At 31.3% G+C, this 15858-nt stretch overlaps 1 protein-coding gene across 6 annotated transcripts in view; it reads right to left on the bottom strand.

The window, feature by feature from the left end:
• Positions 1 to 3104: 3104 nt before the first annotated feature.
• The window catches only part of dmtn (dematin actin binding protein), a 50212-nt gene continuing 37458 nt past the window's right edge, over positions 3105 to 15858 (bottom strand). For 2 of the 6 annotated variants that reach the window (NM_001201409.2, XM_087269640.1), the window contains 11 exon segments: positions 3105 to 4270; positions 6209 to 6289; positions 6527 to 6592; positions 9479 to 9486; positions 9624 to 9672; positions 10335 to 10399; positions 12284 to 12389; positions 12565 to 12674; positions 14040 to 14183; positions 14296 to 14340; positions 15597 to 15729. In NM_001201409.2, coding sequence (NP_001188338.1) covers positions 4157 to 4270; positions 6209 to 6289; positions 6527 to 6592; positions 9479 to 9486; positions 9624 to 9672; positions 10335 to 10399; positions 12284 to 12389; positions 12565 to 12674; positions 14040 to 14183; positions 14296 to 14340; positions 15597 to 15729 — 921 coding nt within the window. In that variant the 3' untranslated portion in view covers positions 3105 to 4156. 6 annotated transcript variants of the gene reach the window in all.

Here is a 15858-nt window from a genome sequence, read left to right as displayed (position 1 = left end):
CATTCACACTTATATACTACGGCCAGTTTAGTTTATTCAATTCACTTTTAGTGCATGTCTTTGGACTGTCGGGGGAACCGAATCACCCAAAGGAAACCCATATGAACATGGGGAGAGCATGCAAACTCAACACAGAAATGGCAACTGACCCAGCTGGGACTCGAACCAGCGACCTTCTTGCTGTGAGGCAACAGTGCTAACCACTGAGCCACTGTGCACCTTTCAGACATGTTTACTGATTCATTCATTCATTTTCTTTTCTTGCAACCCATCACTGGGAAACATCCACAAACACTCATTCACACACGTACACTACGAACAATTTAGCTTACACAATTCAGCTATAGTGCATGTCTTTGGACTTGTGGGGGAAACCGGAGCACCAGGAGGAAACTCATGTACATGGGAAGAACATGCAAACTCCACACAGAAATAGCAACTAACCCAGCCGGGCTTGAACCATGACTTTTTTGCTGTGAGGCAATTGTGCTACCCACTGTGCCACCGTGACGCCCTATAATCATTTTAGACAGTACAATATCAATGTTTTAACGTCAGAAAAGTTGAAAGAAAGCAATATTTGATGGAATAAGTACTTTTCAATCACAGAAAAGATTTGTTATTCTGGCAACTGTCATTTTCTTTAAAAAACAAAGAAATTGGAAGGAAATGTTATTTTTTTAATAAAATAAATGTAAATATTTTACTCGAGCCAGTCCTATATCAAATAGTAACAGAGAAACTAAGAATTGCCAAGTGATTTCTTCATTTTTTTCTATGATGTTTTTAGAAATTCAAAATGTATTGTCTTGAGTCCTGACAGAATTATTGAACACTGCTGACACCTTGTGTTCAGTTATATGGAAACAGACTAGACAGGTAATAAATCACAAGAAGCCAGCCCATGTTATTGGTCAAATATAAGATGCTAATTAGATTTCAAGAAAGATGAATGGATCAGCTGTACATTAAAGGGTTTTAATTTACTAAAGTACTTTGCAGTGTCCTCATTAGTTGATTAAAATCAGTGAAAGCCTGGCACACTCAAACTTCCTATAAATGGTTTAAATTTCAAATGTAGCTGAATACTGCAATTAAGGGGCCAAGAAGTACACAGGAATAATGATGAGTGAGCATTACTACTAGAATGAGAGCCACTGCAAAAATAAACAATGGAATCTGGAGTTGATTACACAGTACACTACCGGTCAAAAGTTTGGGGTCAGTAGGATTTTTTAATAGTTTAAAATAAGCTTATCCTGCTCAACAAGGCTGTATTAATTGATTCAAAAATACAGTACAAATTGTAAAATTGTGAAATGTTACTGCTCTATGAAATAACTTTTTAAAAGTGGTTTATAAGTAATTTAATCATTTTTAATCATTTTTCTAGTGGTTTTTCAGCTTCATTACTCCAGTCTTCAGAGTCACATGATCTTTTAGAAATCATTATATTAATTATTATTATTATTATTATTATTATTATTATTGGTAATAGTAATAAAAGCAATAATGACTGGAGTAAAAATTTCATTTGAAACTACATACAACAAGCAGTTATTAAAATTTTTTTATAAATATTTAACAATGAAACTTTTTTTTTTTCATCTAGTAAATGCCTCCTTGATGAACAGAATAATAATAAAAAAAAACATGAAAAGAAACTCCCAAAGTTTTGACTGGTACTGTATATTAGAGTGTGTGTAATATAATAAGATAAAGATAAAAAGATGAAATATTTATTTTTTAAAACTAATGTTATGAAACTCTTTTCATAGCATCTAGTAAAAAAGTCAGTTTGGTCGTATCTCAGTAAGATTTGTAATAATGAACTTTTTCCATTAGTTATGCATTAAATTGATCATAAGTAATAAGTACACATTACCTCTTCTGTTTCAAAATGTTTAAACTGAACCTTTGAAAATATCTTTATTTTTATTTCTGATGGATTGTGTGACTGTAAATGAAGCTTTGGGTTCATATGGGTTAATGTATAAAATATATATTTACAATTGTAATAATATTGAATAAGATCACTGCTTTTAATGTCAAATAATTGTAAGGTTGAGGAGCATGAGAAAGTTTTCAAAAACACTAACAAAAACTTACTGTGTTCACACCAGATGCTGCGAAGAAATTGAGCTTGTAATTAGTGAGTAATTAGATTTGTGAACACTCAGAGTTTACTTGCTTCATTTGTGCATCAAGTTTACTTGACAATAGATGTGAATTTGCATCATGGGTGGGTTTCTGTCTGCCCGCTGAGTTTTGTTTCTAAATGGCTAACATGGATTTTATTGAAAGAAACTGTGCTATGTGGGCTTTAGGAAGGCTGAAAAACAGTGTAGATTCGTTCAGCACTATGTCTGAGTAAACTAGATTGTGATTTCAGAGGTGCACCCAGCACTGTGAGTTCATCAACTCCTCCAGAAACTATACCTGGATGATGCAGCTAAAGTGAATCACACAATTGTGCGTTAAGTGCATCAAACGCACAAAACACCCAATTCGCATCGCAGGATGTCTATTTGCATTGATTTTACACATGGGTCTCAAAGTTTTTTCTCCAACCCTAATCAAACACAGCTGATCCAAATAATCAAGTTGTGCAAAAAAAAAGGGTCTTGAACACCTTGATTAGTTGCATCAGCTGTGTTTGATTAGGCTTGGAGCCAAAGGGTGCAGAGCTGCGGCCCTCTAGGAATTGACTTTGAGACCCATGACTTAACATGTAAATCACTTGTGTGTAATGCTTCATCTGCGACTGGTGTGAACACCATCACAAACCTAAGCTTTGAATGGTATTTAAAGTGACAGTTCACCTAAAAATGCCACTTTATTCATTCTCAAATGCTTCCAAACCATTAGGAGTTACCTTTTTTTCCAATTAACACAGCAGAAGAGATTTTGGAAACTGGTGGCCATTCATTCATCTATACATTCTTCAAAATATCTTTTTGTGTGTGTGTGTGTGTGTGTTAGTAGAAGAAAGCAATTCAGGTTTAGAACAATTGGAGGGTGAATAAGTGATTCATAAATATAATTTCTGTTATGAACATATCAACAATGTGTCACTGTAGAATAAATGTGCTAGACACAAAATCTAACATGAATATTTGTATTTTTATTGTTTTAGTTTTGTTTGTTTTTTTTCAACAATACACAATGTTGTTACAGAAAAAAGGAGATGAGACACAGAACTATGAACGGACACATAATCGTTGGAAGGTCTCCATTGATAAAAGCACGTGAAGAGTGATTCCAGAACACCTATGCCGCAGTAAAACACACCGCAATGGAGACCAACTACAAAAGACAGTAAAAAACGTAAGTATGCAGCAAAAACAGACATTGGAAATCCATGTTAAAAGCATGGCTAGTGGCTTCACGTGGAGCAGAGATCTTCTAGCGTTGTTCAGTAATTACAACCTAACGTATGAAGCACCAACAGTGTACAAGAACCAAAAGCCAGAGCTCACCAGCAAGCCTGAGCTTAGATATTTCATATTAGTCCACAATATTATAACACTGTCGCTATTAGCACAAATAGATGTCGTCGTATATCGCAATGCCTTTTTATCGGTAAAACTCAATAAATTAAGAAGAAGACTCAGAGTTCATGCAGTTTAATGAACGATTGATTTTTTTTGTGAAGTGTTCATTTCTTTTTCACATGTCAACACCGAGAATAAATTAAAAATAATGTGATATATGTACAGTGCCGGATATGTTGTGATACAATAAATAGTGTAATATCAGTGAGCAAAAACAAATGATGATTCACGATTAAAACTTTGTGTAAATATATAGGCCTATTATTGTTATTTTTATTATTATTATAATTATAAACTTCTCTGGGCACTTTAAGAGTTTGAAATAGACGTAAGGCGTAAAGAAAGGGCTGCAGGAGATGATATTCCATCAATAATAATCCGATTTTGTTTGTTTCAGATTTTTGTGTGGGATTGGGTGAATCTTCATCTTTATTATCATGTACACCAGAGACCGCTGTAATTGTGATTGAAAGAACATCTGGTCATTCTTTCGCTTATCTTCAACTGTCTGCATAGCATCCGTATTAAACTAAAGTGGCTTTTACTGGCATCTCTGGAGGGGAAAAGTGGTTCAGTGTCCAAAAAGCAGATGTGTCCAAGTGTTAGAAAAGGGAAACTTTCTTCTTCATGTCGTTCCTCTTCCATAGTGAGAGACGGTCAAACTCTGTGATGGGCATCCCGAATAAGCTGTGAAATTCTTCTGGAGAAAGATGCCTCTGTTAAGACGAAAGCAAAACAGTCGGTCAGAGAAAACCCTATACACTAGACTAAATTTCAAATGTTAAAGATTGTTATATACAGTTGTGTATGTTAGTTTTAATCTAATGTAAATGTAGATCTATTCATAATGTAGTCATAATATTTAGTTTAGTTAGTTTAGAAATCTAAAACCTCAAATCTAATATGTTATATGTAAAATTGTTATTTTTTTATTTAAAATATTTATTGCGTTATTACAATTTATAAAAAAATAGGTTTTTATTTTATTAATTATATATTTTAATAATTATATTATTATTATTTTATTTTATTATTTTATTCAAATAAAATAATGTTACATTTACAGTTATCCAAAGTGGTTTATGTTGCATTGAACGTAAAAAATTGATCAGTTTTTGCAATCAAACCACAATCTTGTCATTGTTATTATTATTTTTATTGAAAATAACAACAACAATAATAATAACAATAGTTATAATTAATGAAAATGAAAATAATAACTGAAAATATGAAAAAATATTTTGAAAATATTATAATTAATTTATTCACTCATTCATTTTCTTTTCTGGGAAAAGAAATTTAATTTGGGGTCGCCACAGCGGAATGAACCGCCAACTTATTAAGCACATGTTTTACGCAGCAGATGCCCTTCCAGCTGCAACCCATCACTGGGAAACAGCCATATACTCTCATTCACACACATACATTACAGACAATTTAGTTTACCCAATTCATCTATAGCGCATGTCTTTCGACTTGTGGGGGAAAACCGGAGCACCCGGAGGAAACCCACACAAACACAGAGAGAACATGCAAACTCCGCACAGAAATGCCAACTGACCCAACCGAGGCTTGAGCCAGCAACCTTCTTGCTGTGAGGCAATCGTGCTACCCACTGCGCCACCATGACACTCTTTATTTAAATAATATATTTTTATTTATTCATTTACATCTTTTAAATTAATTTAGTTATATTTTATTTGTAGAAGTTTGAGAAACTACAGCAACAACATAAAAACAATAATAATAATAATAATAATGTAACATTTAAAAATCTTGCAATATATAAAAAATAATATGTGTTGCTGAAATTAATACTAACTATAATAATAAAATTAATATTAAAACAACATGAATGATTTAAAAATTTATTATTTATTAAAATCATATTTATTTGTTTTTATTTAATATATTTACTTATATATTATTCACATATTTTAATATTTTGATTTGTTAAAAATTATATATTTAGTTATTTTATTTGTTTGGGTGTTCGAGAAACAACAGCAATAATAATAATAATAATAATAATAATAATAATAATAATAATAATAACAATACAAATATTCTTATTATAAATCATTTGAAAATATTGCAATAATTTAAAATATCATGTTAAATGCAATAATATGAAAAATAATATGTATATTGCTAACAATAATGCCAACTATAATAATAACTATTATTTAAACAACATGAAATCAATGACTTTATAAATAATCATTTATTTATTTTTTTTTAAATATATATTTATTCATACATTCTTTACATATTTTATTTATTTGGTTATAAAAATATATATTTAGTTATTTTTTATTTGTAGGAGTGTTTGAGAAATAACATGAAAAATAACAACAATTACGAAATATATAAAAAAATTATTTTAAAACATTGCTATTTAACAGAAACAGCATGCATAGTATATTAGCAATAAGATGTCAACAAGAATGGTAATGCTATTAATTTTAGGTGTTTTCTTTATTTAGGTTTTTTAACAACAACAATCACAACAAAATATTATTATTGATAATAATAATATCATAACAATAATAATAGTAATAATAACAATGCTTTATACTGATTTATCATTAAAATTATTTGTGTTGCTGCTTCTTTTTGTCAAAAAAGACAACTTAATTTTAACTACGATTTACCTCTAGTCTGGTCCTGTCAACACCAGGAGGAAGTTTAGTGCGCCCTCTGTGGGTCACAATCAGCATCTCATAAGGATAGATCTGAAGAAAGACACAAGATTTCATTCAACTTTATGAACACTACATTCAGTATGCATGCATTTTAATTAACTAGACACCGAAATCAAGCCGTCACACATCCAGCGGTTTGGACGTTCATTCAGCATCATCTTGAATTATACTTGCATAAAGAATTCAGCATTGACCTATGCCAGGCTTGAAAGCATGTGAGTGAATGTATGGCAGGGGTTATGAAGCGTCTCTTGAGATCTGCCTCACCTTCTGTTCCAGAATACTAGGAAGAGAGTTTCCTCTGTCCATTCGGCCACTCTGTGAATCGCCATTCTATGAAGATGCCCCCCGAGCCCCGAAAAAGCGGGACACAGGAGATCAACATGAGACAGGTACATTCAGAGAGCAGGCCTCACAGCATACACAATAATGAATCAGCCTCATGCGACTCATTATTCAGAGTGTGTGTGAGAGAGTGTGTGTATGTGTGTGAGTGTCTGTGTTTAAGCAGATCTAATGAGTCTGAAGCCATGAGAGAGAGGCGCAGGCTAACACAGGGGTGTAAATTAATTCAAGACTATACTAAAATATTATTTTGATTGCTTTTTTACTCTGTTACAGTTTGTATTTTTACTTGAGTCCATTTCTGAAGAATAAACTGTACTTTTTAGACTTATTTTTATTTGCACCTAAAAGTAAAAGTTTTGAAAATCATATTTATTTATGCACATCCATTATTTGCTAATTAAATATGGTAAATGGAAACGAAACATGTGTATCTTGACATGTAAGAAGCAATGATGTCTGTTTTTCTACACAGCATTGTTTCATAAATGGAATAAATGGAAAATTCTCAATTCCTTTGAATTAACGATTTGTAGTTATATCTTTGAATTATACAATTTTTTGTTTTATACGTTGAAACTACTGATGACATTTCCTTCCCATTTTAAACTCGCATTTTTGCATATTTTCAATCACATTTTTTTTCTGACTAATTCTGTTATTTTTCTGAGAAACAAACAAACAAATAAAAACTGATAAAATTTTTATTTGAAATTGGGAAAAATGTTATCAGCCCTTCATACACTGAAGCAAATATTCATATTTTACTCAAACACACACCTAATAAAACTAGAGTAATAGAGAATTTTCAAGTGAGTGCAAAAATTCAGTAATAGAAATTTGATTTATCATTAATATTTGAGTATTAGTATAATTAGTAGTGTATAATATACTTATGTTTTTAATATATCTAAAATTGTTATATATTTGATTGCTTTGTTTTTAATTTTTTATTAATTTTTTTATTTTTATCAACATTTGTTGTTTTTTCCATAAATCACACTACAAGAACTAACTAGGAGTAGATAAACGGCATAGTAAAAGTGACATACTTATGCAAAAAAAGGGACAGATGGGAACAGAGACAGCATTGTAACCTTTTTGGCTTGAGACTTTTGGTCTCAATCACTTTTAAGAAAAAAAAATCAGCTTATCATGCTGCTTGATGTTCATTCATTCATTCATTCATTCATTCATTCATTCATTCATTTTCTTCCTGCTTAGTCCCTTTATATATCAGAGGTCGCCACATCCATACACACTCATTCACACACATACACTACGGCCAATTTAGTTTATTCAATTTACCTATAGCGCATGTCTTTGGACTTGTGGGGGAAATCCTTGCCAACACGGAGAGAACATGCAAACTCCACAAAGAAATGCCAACTGATCCAACCGGGACTCGAACCAGTAACCTTCTTGCTGTGAGGTGACAGTGCTAACCACTGAGCTAGCGTGTTTCCCTGCTGCTTGATGTTGCAAACTGTTATTTATTTATTACATTATTCTACTTTTTATATATAATCATGTTTATAGATAGGCCTGTCACAATAAAGAGCCTTGGTTGTGCAGTACATTGTCACAGAAATTGTTGCAATAAGCCATGCAATGAGATCATTTTATCCCACTGATTATATAATGATTACATTACAGCATAGTAATGCAAATAGTCATATACACTTGTACATATTTATCATTGTTAAGGTTATTTAGATTCTATCATTTGATGTTAAAAAGGTAACTGTCCTATTATATATATATTAATAAATGTCGATGATGTAAATGTCATTGTAAAATGGCTTTAACATTATTTGTCAATTTGTAAATATATATTGCAACTGCAAAAATGATAGAGGTCATCTCCAAGTATTGCACGATAGGTTGATATATTGATTATTGTGACAGGCCTATTTGTAGAGCAAGTAATTTTGACCAACGGGAAGGAACTGTTTTTCATTTTCTACGTCTGACAGACAAATGACTTTATAATAGGGCTGCACAATATATAGATTCAGCATCGATATCGCAGTGTGTGCATCCACAATAGTCACATCGCAGGAAGTGCAATGTGTTTACCCATATTGGAGTGAGTTTATCTTTTGCATGTATTTTTAAGGCCTGTGAAATTTTACTGCTTATATATCTAACAGAAATGTATGTATTTAATTATTTATACAATGAAGACTACAGGTTTTATTTATTTATTTATTTATTTATTTATTTCTGTACCTGAATAATTTGATAAAAAAAATCTTTCTTCCCAAAAATAATCTCTGTAATCTTCCAGAATAATCCCAATTAGTCTAAATGAACGAATTCTTTCCAAAAGAGAGCTATTCAAGCTGTCTGGTGACATTGTATTCATATCCGCTATATATATATATATATATATATATATATATATATATATATATATATATATATATATATATATATATATTTATATATATATATGTACTGCAGCAAAACAAAATATCAAAATCTCAAAATTTTGCAATATCGTGCAGCCCTACTTCATGTATTAATTTCACTTTGCATTAGAGGATGATTCAATATCACAAATCAAACATTTTATGTCATTTTTATTTCTGCTTTTGTATTTTTGCTCTTTAATATTTAAGTATAATTTAAAGCTGTAGTTTTTACCTTTACTTAAGTCTATTTTTTGTTTAAGTTTTCATTCAAAATCTGTGCTTTCACTTTAGAGTACTTTTTTTTACACCCCCGGCTAATGGCGATGTCAGGGTAAAGAGGCATTAGTAGCAGGAACAGGATGTGGTTTTCATGTCAGAGTCTAAAAGCTGCTGGCATATTAGAAAACAAACCCCAAAAGGCCATGCTTGGTTAATCAAATTAACAAAAGCATCTTACCGGTACACCTGAAAAAATATGAAGAAAACAATTGAAAATTACTTCCAATTTTTTTTGGTAATATTCAGTAATTTGAGTCATTAATAATGATGAATTTATAACCTAAGCCTAATTAATTTGTTATTTTAATATCCTTACATCTTACCTGTTTTTGCTTTTCCATTGTCTGTAGAGGAAAAGTCTGCAGACTGCAGCTACATGCATTATAACAACAACAACACAATTAAAATCACCACAGACACTAAAGAACTACACAAACATCTTAAACATGAAACACATCTGTGACACATTAAATGCTTGATTGGCAACTCTGCTTGAAAACTGAAACAAATTTGTTGCAGTGTTTAAATGCATGTAATTTCAAAATCAAAAAATGTTTTATTATTATTTTGTATAATAACAATAATCATACTAATGACTGTGAAGTATTTTAAAAGTGAGCCAATCGAAACAGACGCTATTTTTATGTTCAAATGTACACAGTCCTAAAAGTACAGCAGAAATAATGAAAATATTTAAAAAATGTATTATTATTAATAATAATACATATATATATATATATATATATATATATATATATATATATATATATATATATATATATATATAGTTTTTATTTAAAAATCCATTATTAATTCAATTAGTATAATATAATTGATATTATTAATTCATAATCATGTAAAATGACAAACATATGCATTATATTAAATGTCAATATTAAATATGACAAGAATATTTTAGCATTTTAGGTCTTAATAGCAAAAATCCTCAGATAAACATCCCAGACAAACCCATGGGAACACATAATATAACTAAAATGTTTAATAGCCTAATTTAAAGGAAGAAGGTCTCTTACCCTGGTAAGGCCTGTTCGACTGCATGGAGGTAAAGAGGCAGATTTAGTAGTGCTGGCTGATGATCCTGCAGCAAACAGAAATGAAACCTTTAATTATGAGCACAACAGACATTCTCTATAAATCTTCTATGCAGTTCATCATTCCAACACTTGGCGTCCTCAGTGACCTGCATGCTGAGGAAATGAGACACTGCTTGCTGCAGAGCCACTTGAGCTCCAGCGAGGGGGAGCTTGAGCTCTCGCTCCTCCTCCTATAAACAGTTTTAATGCGTACACCCACCCCACCCCTAACCTCAACTCCCAGTGACATCACTCGTAGAAGAAGTGCAAGGAAGGAGGAGCTAGAGCTCAAGCTCCCCCTTGCTGGAACTCAGCTCTGACCAAAATGGCTCAGCAGTGATGCACTACTTGGAGGAAATACACATCAGATGCCTAAAGTGACAGCTCACCCAAAATTGAACATTTAATGAACACCCAGGGTGCTCCGGTTTCCCCCACAAGTCCAAAGACATGCGGTACAGGTGAATTGGGTATGCTATAATTGTCCGTAGTGTATGTGTGTGAATGAGTGTGTATGGTTGTTTCCCAGTGACAGGTTGCAGCTTGAAGGGCATCCGCTGTGTAAAAACATTTGCTGGATAAATTGGCGATTCATTCCGCTGTGGCAACCACAGAATAATAAAGGGACTAAGCCAGAGGTGACCAACCCTGCTCCTGGAGATCTACCATCCTGCAGATTTCAGTTGCAACCCAAATCAAACACACCTGCCTGTAATTATCCAGAGCTGTTCAGGTCCTGATTAATTGGTTCAGGTGTGTTTGATCAGGGTTGGAACTGAACTCAGCAGGAATGTAGATCTCCAGGAGCAGGGTTGGTAATCCCTGGACAAAGCCGAAAAGAAAATGAATAATTTCCATTTAATTCACATAATTACTGGTTTCAAACCTGTTTATTTTTTTTTTCAAATAAAAAAAACAAACATTCTAACTCTAATTCTATATTCTAAAGAAACTAATTTTGTTGAAAGCAAAAGAAGATATTTTACAGAATATTGAAAACTAGAGAGTTGACAATAGCCATTGACTTCAAAATAACAATTATTATTGATCATATTGTTATTTAATAATTTATATTGACTGATATGGCATTGATATGTTTAATATTACATGAATATAGGAATATTAATATACATTAGAATATTAATATATATGTTTTTTGTATTATGTATGCATAAATCAATACCAATTATTAAATACTATTATTGTTAATATTGTCAATCATTATTTGTATTTATTTTAATCATTATTTTATTTGTATTAACAAATATTTCACAATTATTATTATTAACAATAATATTAAAATAATTCATTTTATCTTAAAAATACATGTATGTAGATACTTAACTACTGTTTTGTTTCAGTTTTTTTTTTTTTTTTTTTTTCCAGGGAGATTTTTTAAAGATTTTTTAGGCAGATTTTTTACAATTTTAAATATTTTAATCATAACATTATAAAATGATAGTATAAATAATAGTATAACAAGATAAATAATTAAATAATATAAAAAATATAAGAAATTATAAGAAGAATAAATTACAGCTATTTTAATTATTATAATTAATGTTTATATAATAATAATAATAATAATAATAATAACAACATTTAATCATACCATTTAGAGATCAGTATTATTTTAATCACAATAATATTAGAATATCACAATAAACTATTATAATTTTGTACTTATTTAAATGTTAACTATAAATATTAAAACGATGGCCAATGGCTTCCCTAGTTTTCCCCTACTATGGCAGTCAAAAGCTATTGTCAGCTTTCTTCAAAATATCTTCTTTTGTGTTCTGCTAGGGTGATTAGGGGAGCAAATATTGATTTTTAGTTCAACTGTTCCTTTGAGCTGAAGAGTGTTCAGTAAAACAAGCATTACATACCCAAATGTATGTTTGTCCCATCTGGCAGAGAGCGTGTTTTTCTGCGGATGAGTCCTGATTTCTCTATTTCCTCCTTCAGGATCAGTTTGCCTAAGTTGGACTGTATCTAAAAAACAAATAAACATTGCTGTCATGATTAGAGCTCCATTAAGCTCCTCACATCCTTCCAGTACAAAGTGCAAACTTCACTTTAACAGCTGAAAACAAAACACTTGATCATCAAGTCCGGCGTCTGATGTATTGTTGCAGACAGTGAGCGCTCATATTCAGTGAGTGCTCACCTTCTGAAGCTCCTGCTCCTGGAGTCTCTTTGCGTCTTCTGTCAGATCCTCAAAGTCATCGTCCTCCATTGGTTTTCCTTGTTCTGCTGCCTTCCTCCTCCACTCAATCTCTGACGGAGAAAAAAAAAACATCAATGATGATTCATTACAGTCTGATAAAGTGCTGAAATATTCCAATATAATACTGCTATTAATTATTATAAAAGATGTTGTTATTATACTTAATATAATACTAATAATAATGTTTACTAAGTTGCATACGTTTTATATCACAACTGTATCACAATATTACAATATAATATGATTAACGGCTTGACATAATAATAATAATGCCATTTATTATAATTAACATTATTTACATTGTAAACTTATGATTGTAGTTAATGATCTGAATAATAATAATTATTAACAGAAGCATTCGTGATTGGTATGAATTTATATTTGTATTTAATTGATAGTTCAAAATTATAATTACAAAAATATAGTCAATTTGTACAATATAAACTAAATTGTACTTTTTATTATTTAATTATTTATATAAAATTTGTTTTATTTAATTACTATTTAATTATTTAATATTTTATGGATTATATTTAGTCATACTTTTTTTAATATTGATATTCATGATATTATAATACTGCAGTGAAATATATTGCATTAATTATAATTAAGATAATTATAATTTAATAATAACAATGATAATTATTATCATTAGTATTATTTAATAGCAATAAATTAATTTAAAATTCCAATATGTTTATAATTTTTTTCTATTTAATATTGAATAAAATATTATAATTATTTATTACTACTGGTTATTATGACAGCCCAGGTTGCACAATCGCCTTGCAGCAAAAAGGTCGCTGGTTCGAGCTCCGGCTAGGTTAGTTGGCTTTTCTGTGTGGAGTTTGCATGTTCTCCCTGTGTTGGCGTGGGTTTCCTCCGGGTGCTCTGGTTTCCCCCACAAGTCCAAAGACATGCACTATAGGTAAATTGTGCTAAAATATGACCGTAGTGTATATGTGTGAGTGAGTGTTTATGGATGTTTCACATGGGTTGCAGCTGAAAGGGCATCAGCTGCGTGAAACATGTGCTGGATAAGTTGGTGGTTCATTCCGCTGTGGCGACCCCAGATTAATAAAAGGACTAAGCCGAAAAGAAAATGAATGAATTAGTTATTATTACTTAAACTAATGTTTACCCCACTACATTTTAACACACAAGTTTATTTCTACAATTCCTGCCACTATGCTCTTATCTTAAACTCCAGTTAGCCAAAAGTTTATTCCACATTCCCTTTACAATACAGCTTCATTTAGAGTAGACCAATTAAATTGACCATGGGTGGAGCTACAGCCCCATACAACAGCAGAACACCAAGTCTGTGGTTTTCCAGTAGAACATTGGGCCATTTTTGGGCTACATTTGACCGGCAACCCTGTCCAACAGACACATGGCAGCAGTGGATCATTTACCCATAGTAGCCAGTGACGGAGGACAAGGCCAGTACTCCGTTTCGATCTTTGACGGCAGGCTGGGGTCTGGTGGCTGAGCTGCTGGAAACTTAGAGGACACGATGATCAAGTCCTGTTTACTGTGAGGCGCTCCAGTTTGTCTCTCTGAGGAACCAGATCAACATCAGACCAGTCAACCTTTCATTACACTATACATCACAGTCAAGTACAAATAACAGAAAATAAAAATTGACAAGGGTAATAAAAGAACAAATACCGTTTTTGTAAATCGGCGGCTTCTTATAGAGGTTGATGCCACTGTCTGAAAGATGATTAAATGTACGATAAGAGCACGTGATAAATAATGATTCACAAATCAATGTTTAAATGACTGCACAGCAGAAATGTATATTAAATGAAATGTCATGCTGGGCAAACATTCATCACATCCAAAACAAAACCTGTGTGTTATTAATATTTATTATGTATATTTGAAACAACCATACTAAACTTTTTAAAACTATTTTGTTACAGATATTTAAATTTATATATAATCTCTACTATATACATATTTATTTTTTACCTAAAAGTAATTTCTCAATGTGCATGTTTGTGTACACGCACACACGCATGCACGCACGCACGCACGCACGCACACACACACACACACACACACATATACACACACACAGTCAAAACACTTATTTTGCATGTGATCAATCTTTGCCAATTACTAATAAAACAATTTTAAAATATATAAAATTTAAATGTTACAAATTACATTAATTTCTATAATAATTACATAATAATTTTCATATTACAACAATATGAGTATTAAATGGGTATTTCATTTCAAATTTGCTAAATAAGGATTCATTGAATAATGTTTACATGGTTGCACAATAATAATGTCAATAAAATAAACAGAATTATATCAGATATTGAATGAAAACTTTAATAATTGTAATAAATTTATATATATCAATTCATATTATAATATTAATATAATGATAGTAATAATAATAACTAATTGAATTGATTGACAACCACATGCTGTTCAATATGTAAAGGGTGATTCAAAAAGAATACCACAACTTTCAAAATCTGTATTTAATTAAAGAAACATAATGGAACCTTGGGTAATTGATCAATGTGAAGAGTACTAAGTTTTTTTTAGTAGAAATCAAGTTCATAGATGTTCAATATGACCCTGTCTCCTTTGCAGAGTTCTCGATTTTTAAATTTGTGGTATTCTTTTTCTAATATATTTTTTATGAATGCTAATAATAAAGCTTATGCTAACAACAATAAATAGTGCACTGTAAAATAATTCTTTCTACCTTCAAAATTTCAGTTTAATCCAATTAACATTTTCTAATCATCTCAACTTGCATCAATCAAACTGACTAAAAATATTAAGTTAAACTTTTTATAACTTTCAATTTGTTTTAGCTGAAACCTGATTCATGTATTAAATCAAGGATATTATATAAATATTTTATTAACATAAAAATATTTAGTTGTCTTGACATTTTATCATTACATTTTTTACAGTGTGTGTGTTATAAACATTAGTACCTGGCCTGTGGAAGTGCTGCATGGGGCCTTTGGATGCAGGGCTGATTTTACGTAGCTGCGTTGTGGATCCCATATTGGAGCCTCCTGGAGAGCCCTGCTCTGACCAGTCCTTCAGCTCTTTAGATGCAGATATCTGACCAAACAAGACAGTCATATAACTTCTGTTACTCTGAAGCACTAATAATCAAACACTGCACAATTTAATCACTTGGCATGTGAGCAAAATATCCAGACCATCATATTTCAATGCTGCCATCAATAA

This window comes from Danio rerio, chromosome 10, assembly GCF_052040795.2.
Source record: "Danio rerio strain M-AB ecotype USA chromosome 10, GRCz13ab, whole genome shotgun sequence".
NCBI lineage: Eukaryota > Metazoa > Chordata > Actinopteri > Cypriniformes > Danionidae > Danio > Danio rerio.
Note: the sequence above shows the minus strand (reverse complement) of the source record. Positions and strands in the feature narration are given on the sequence as shown.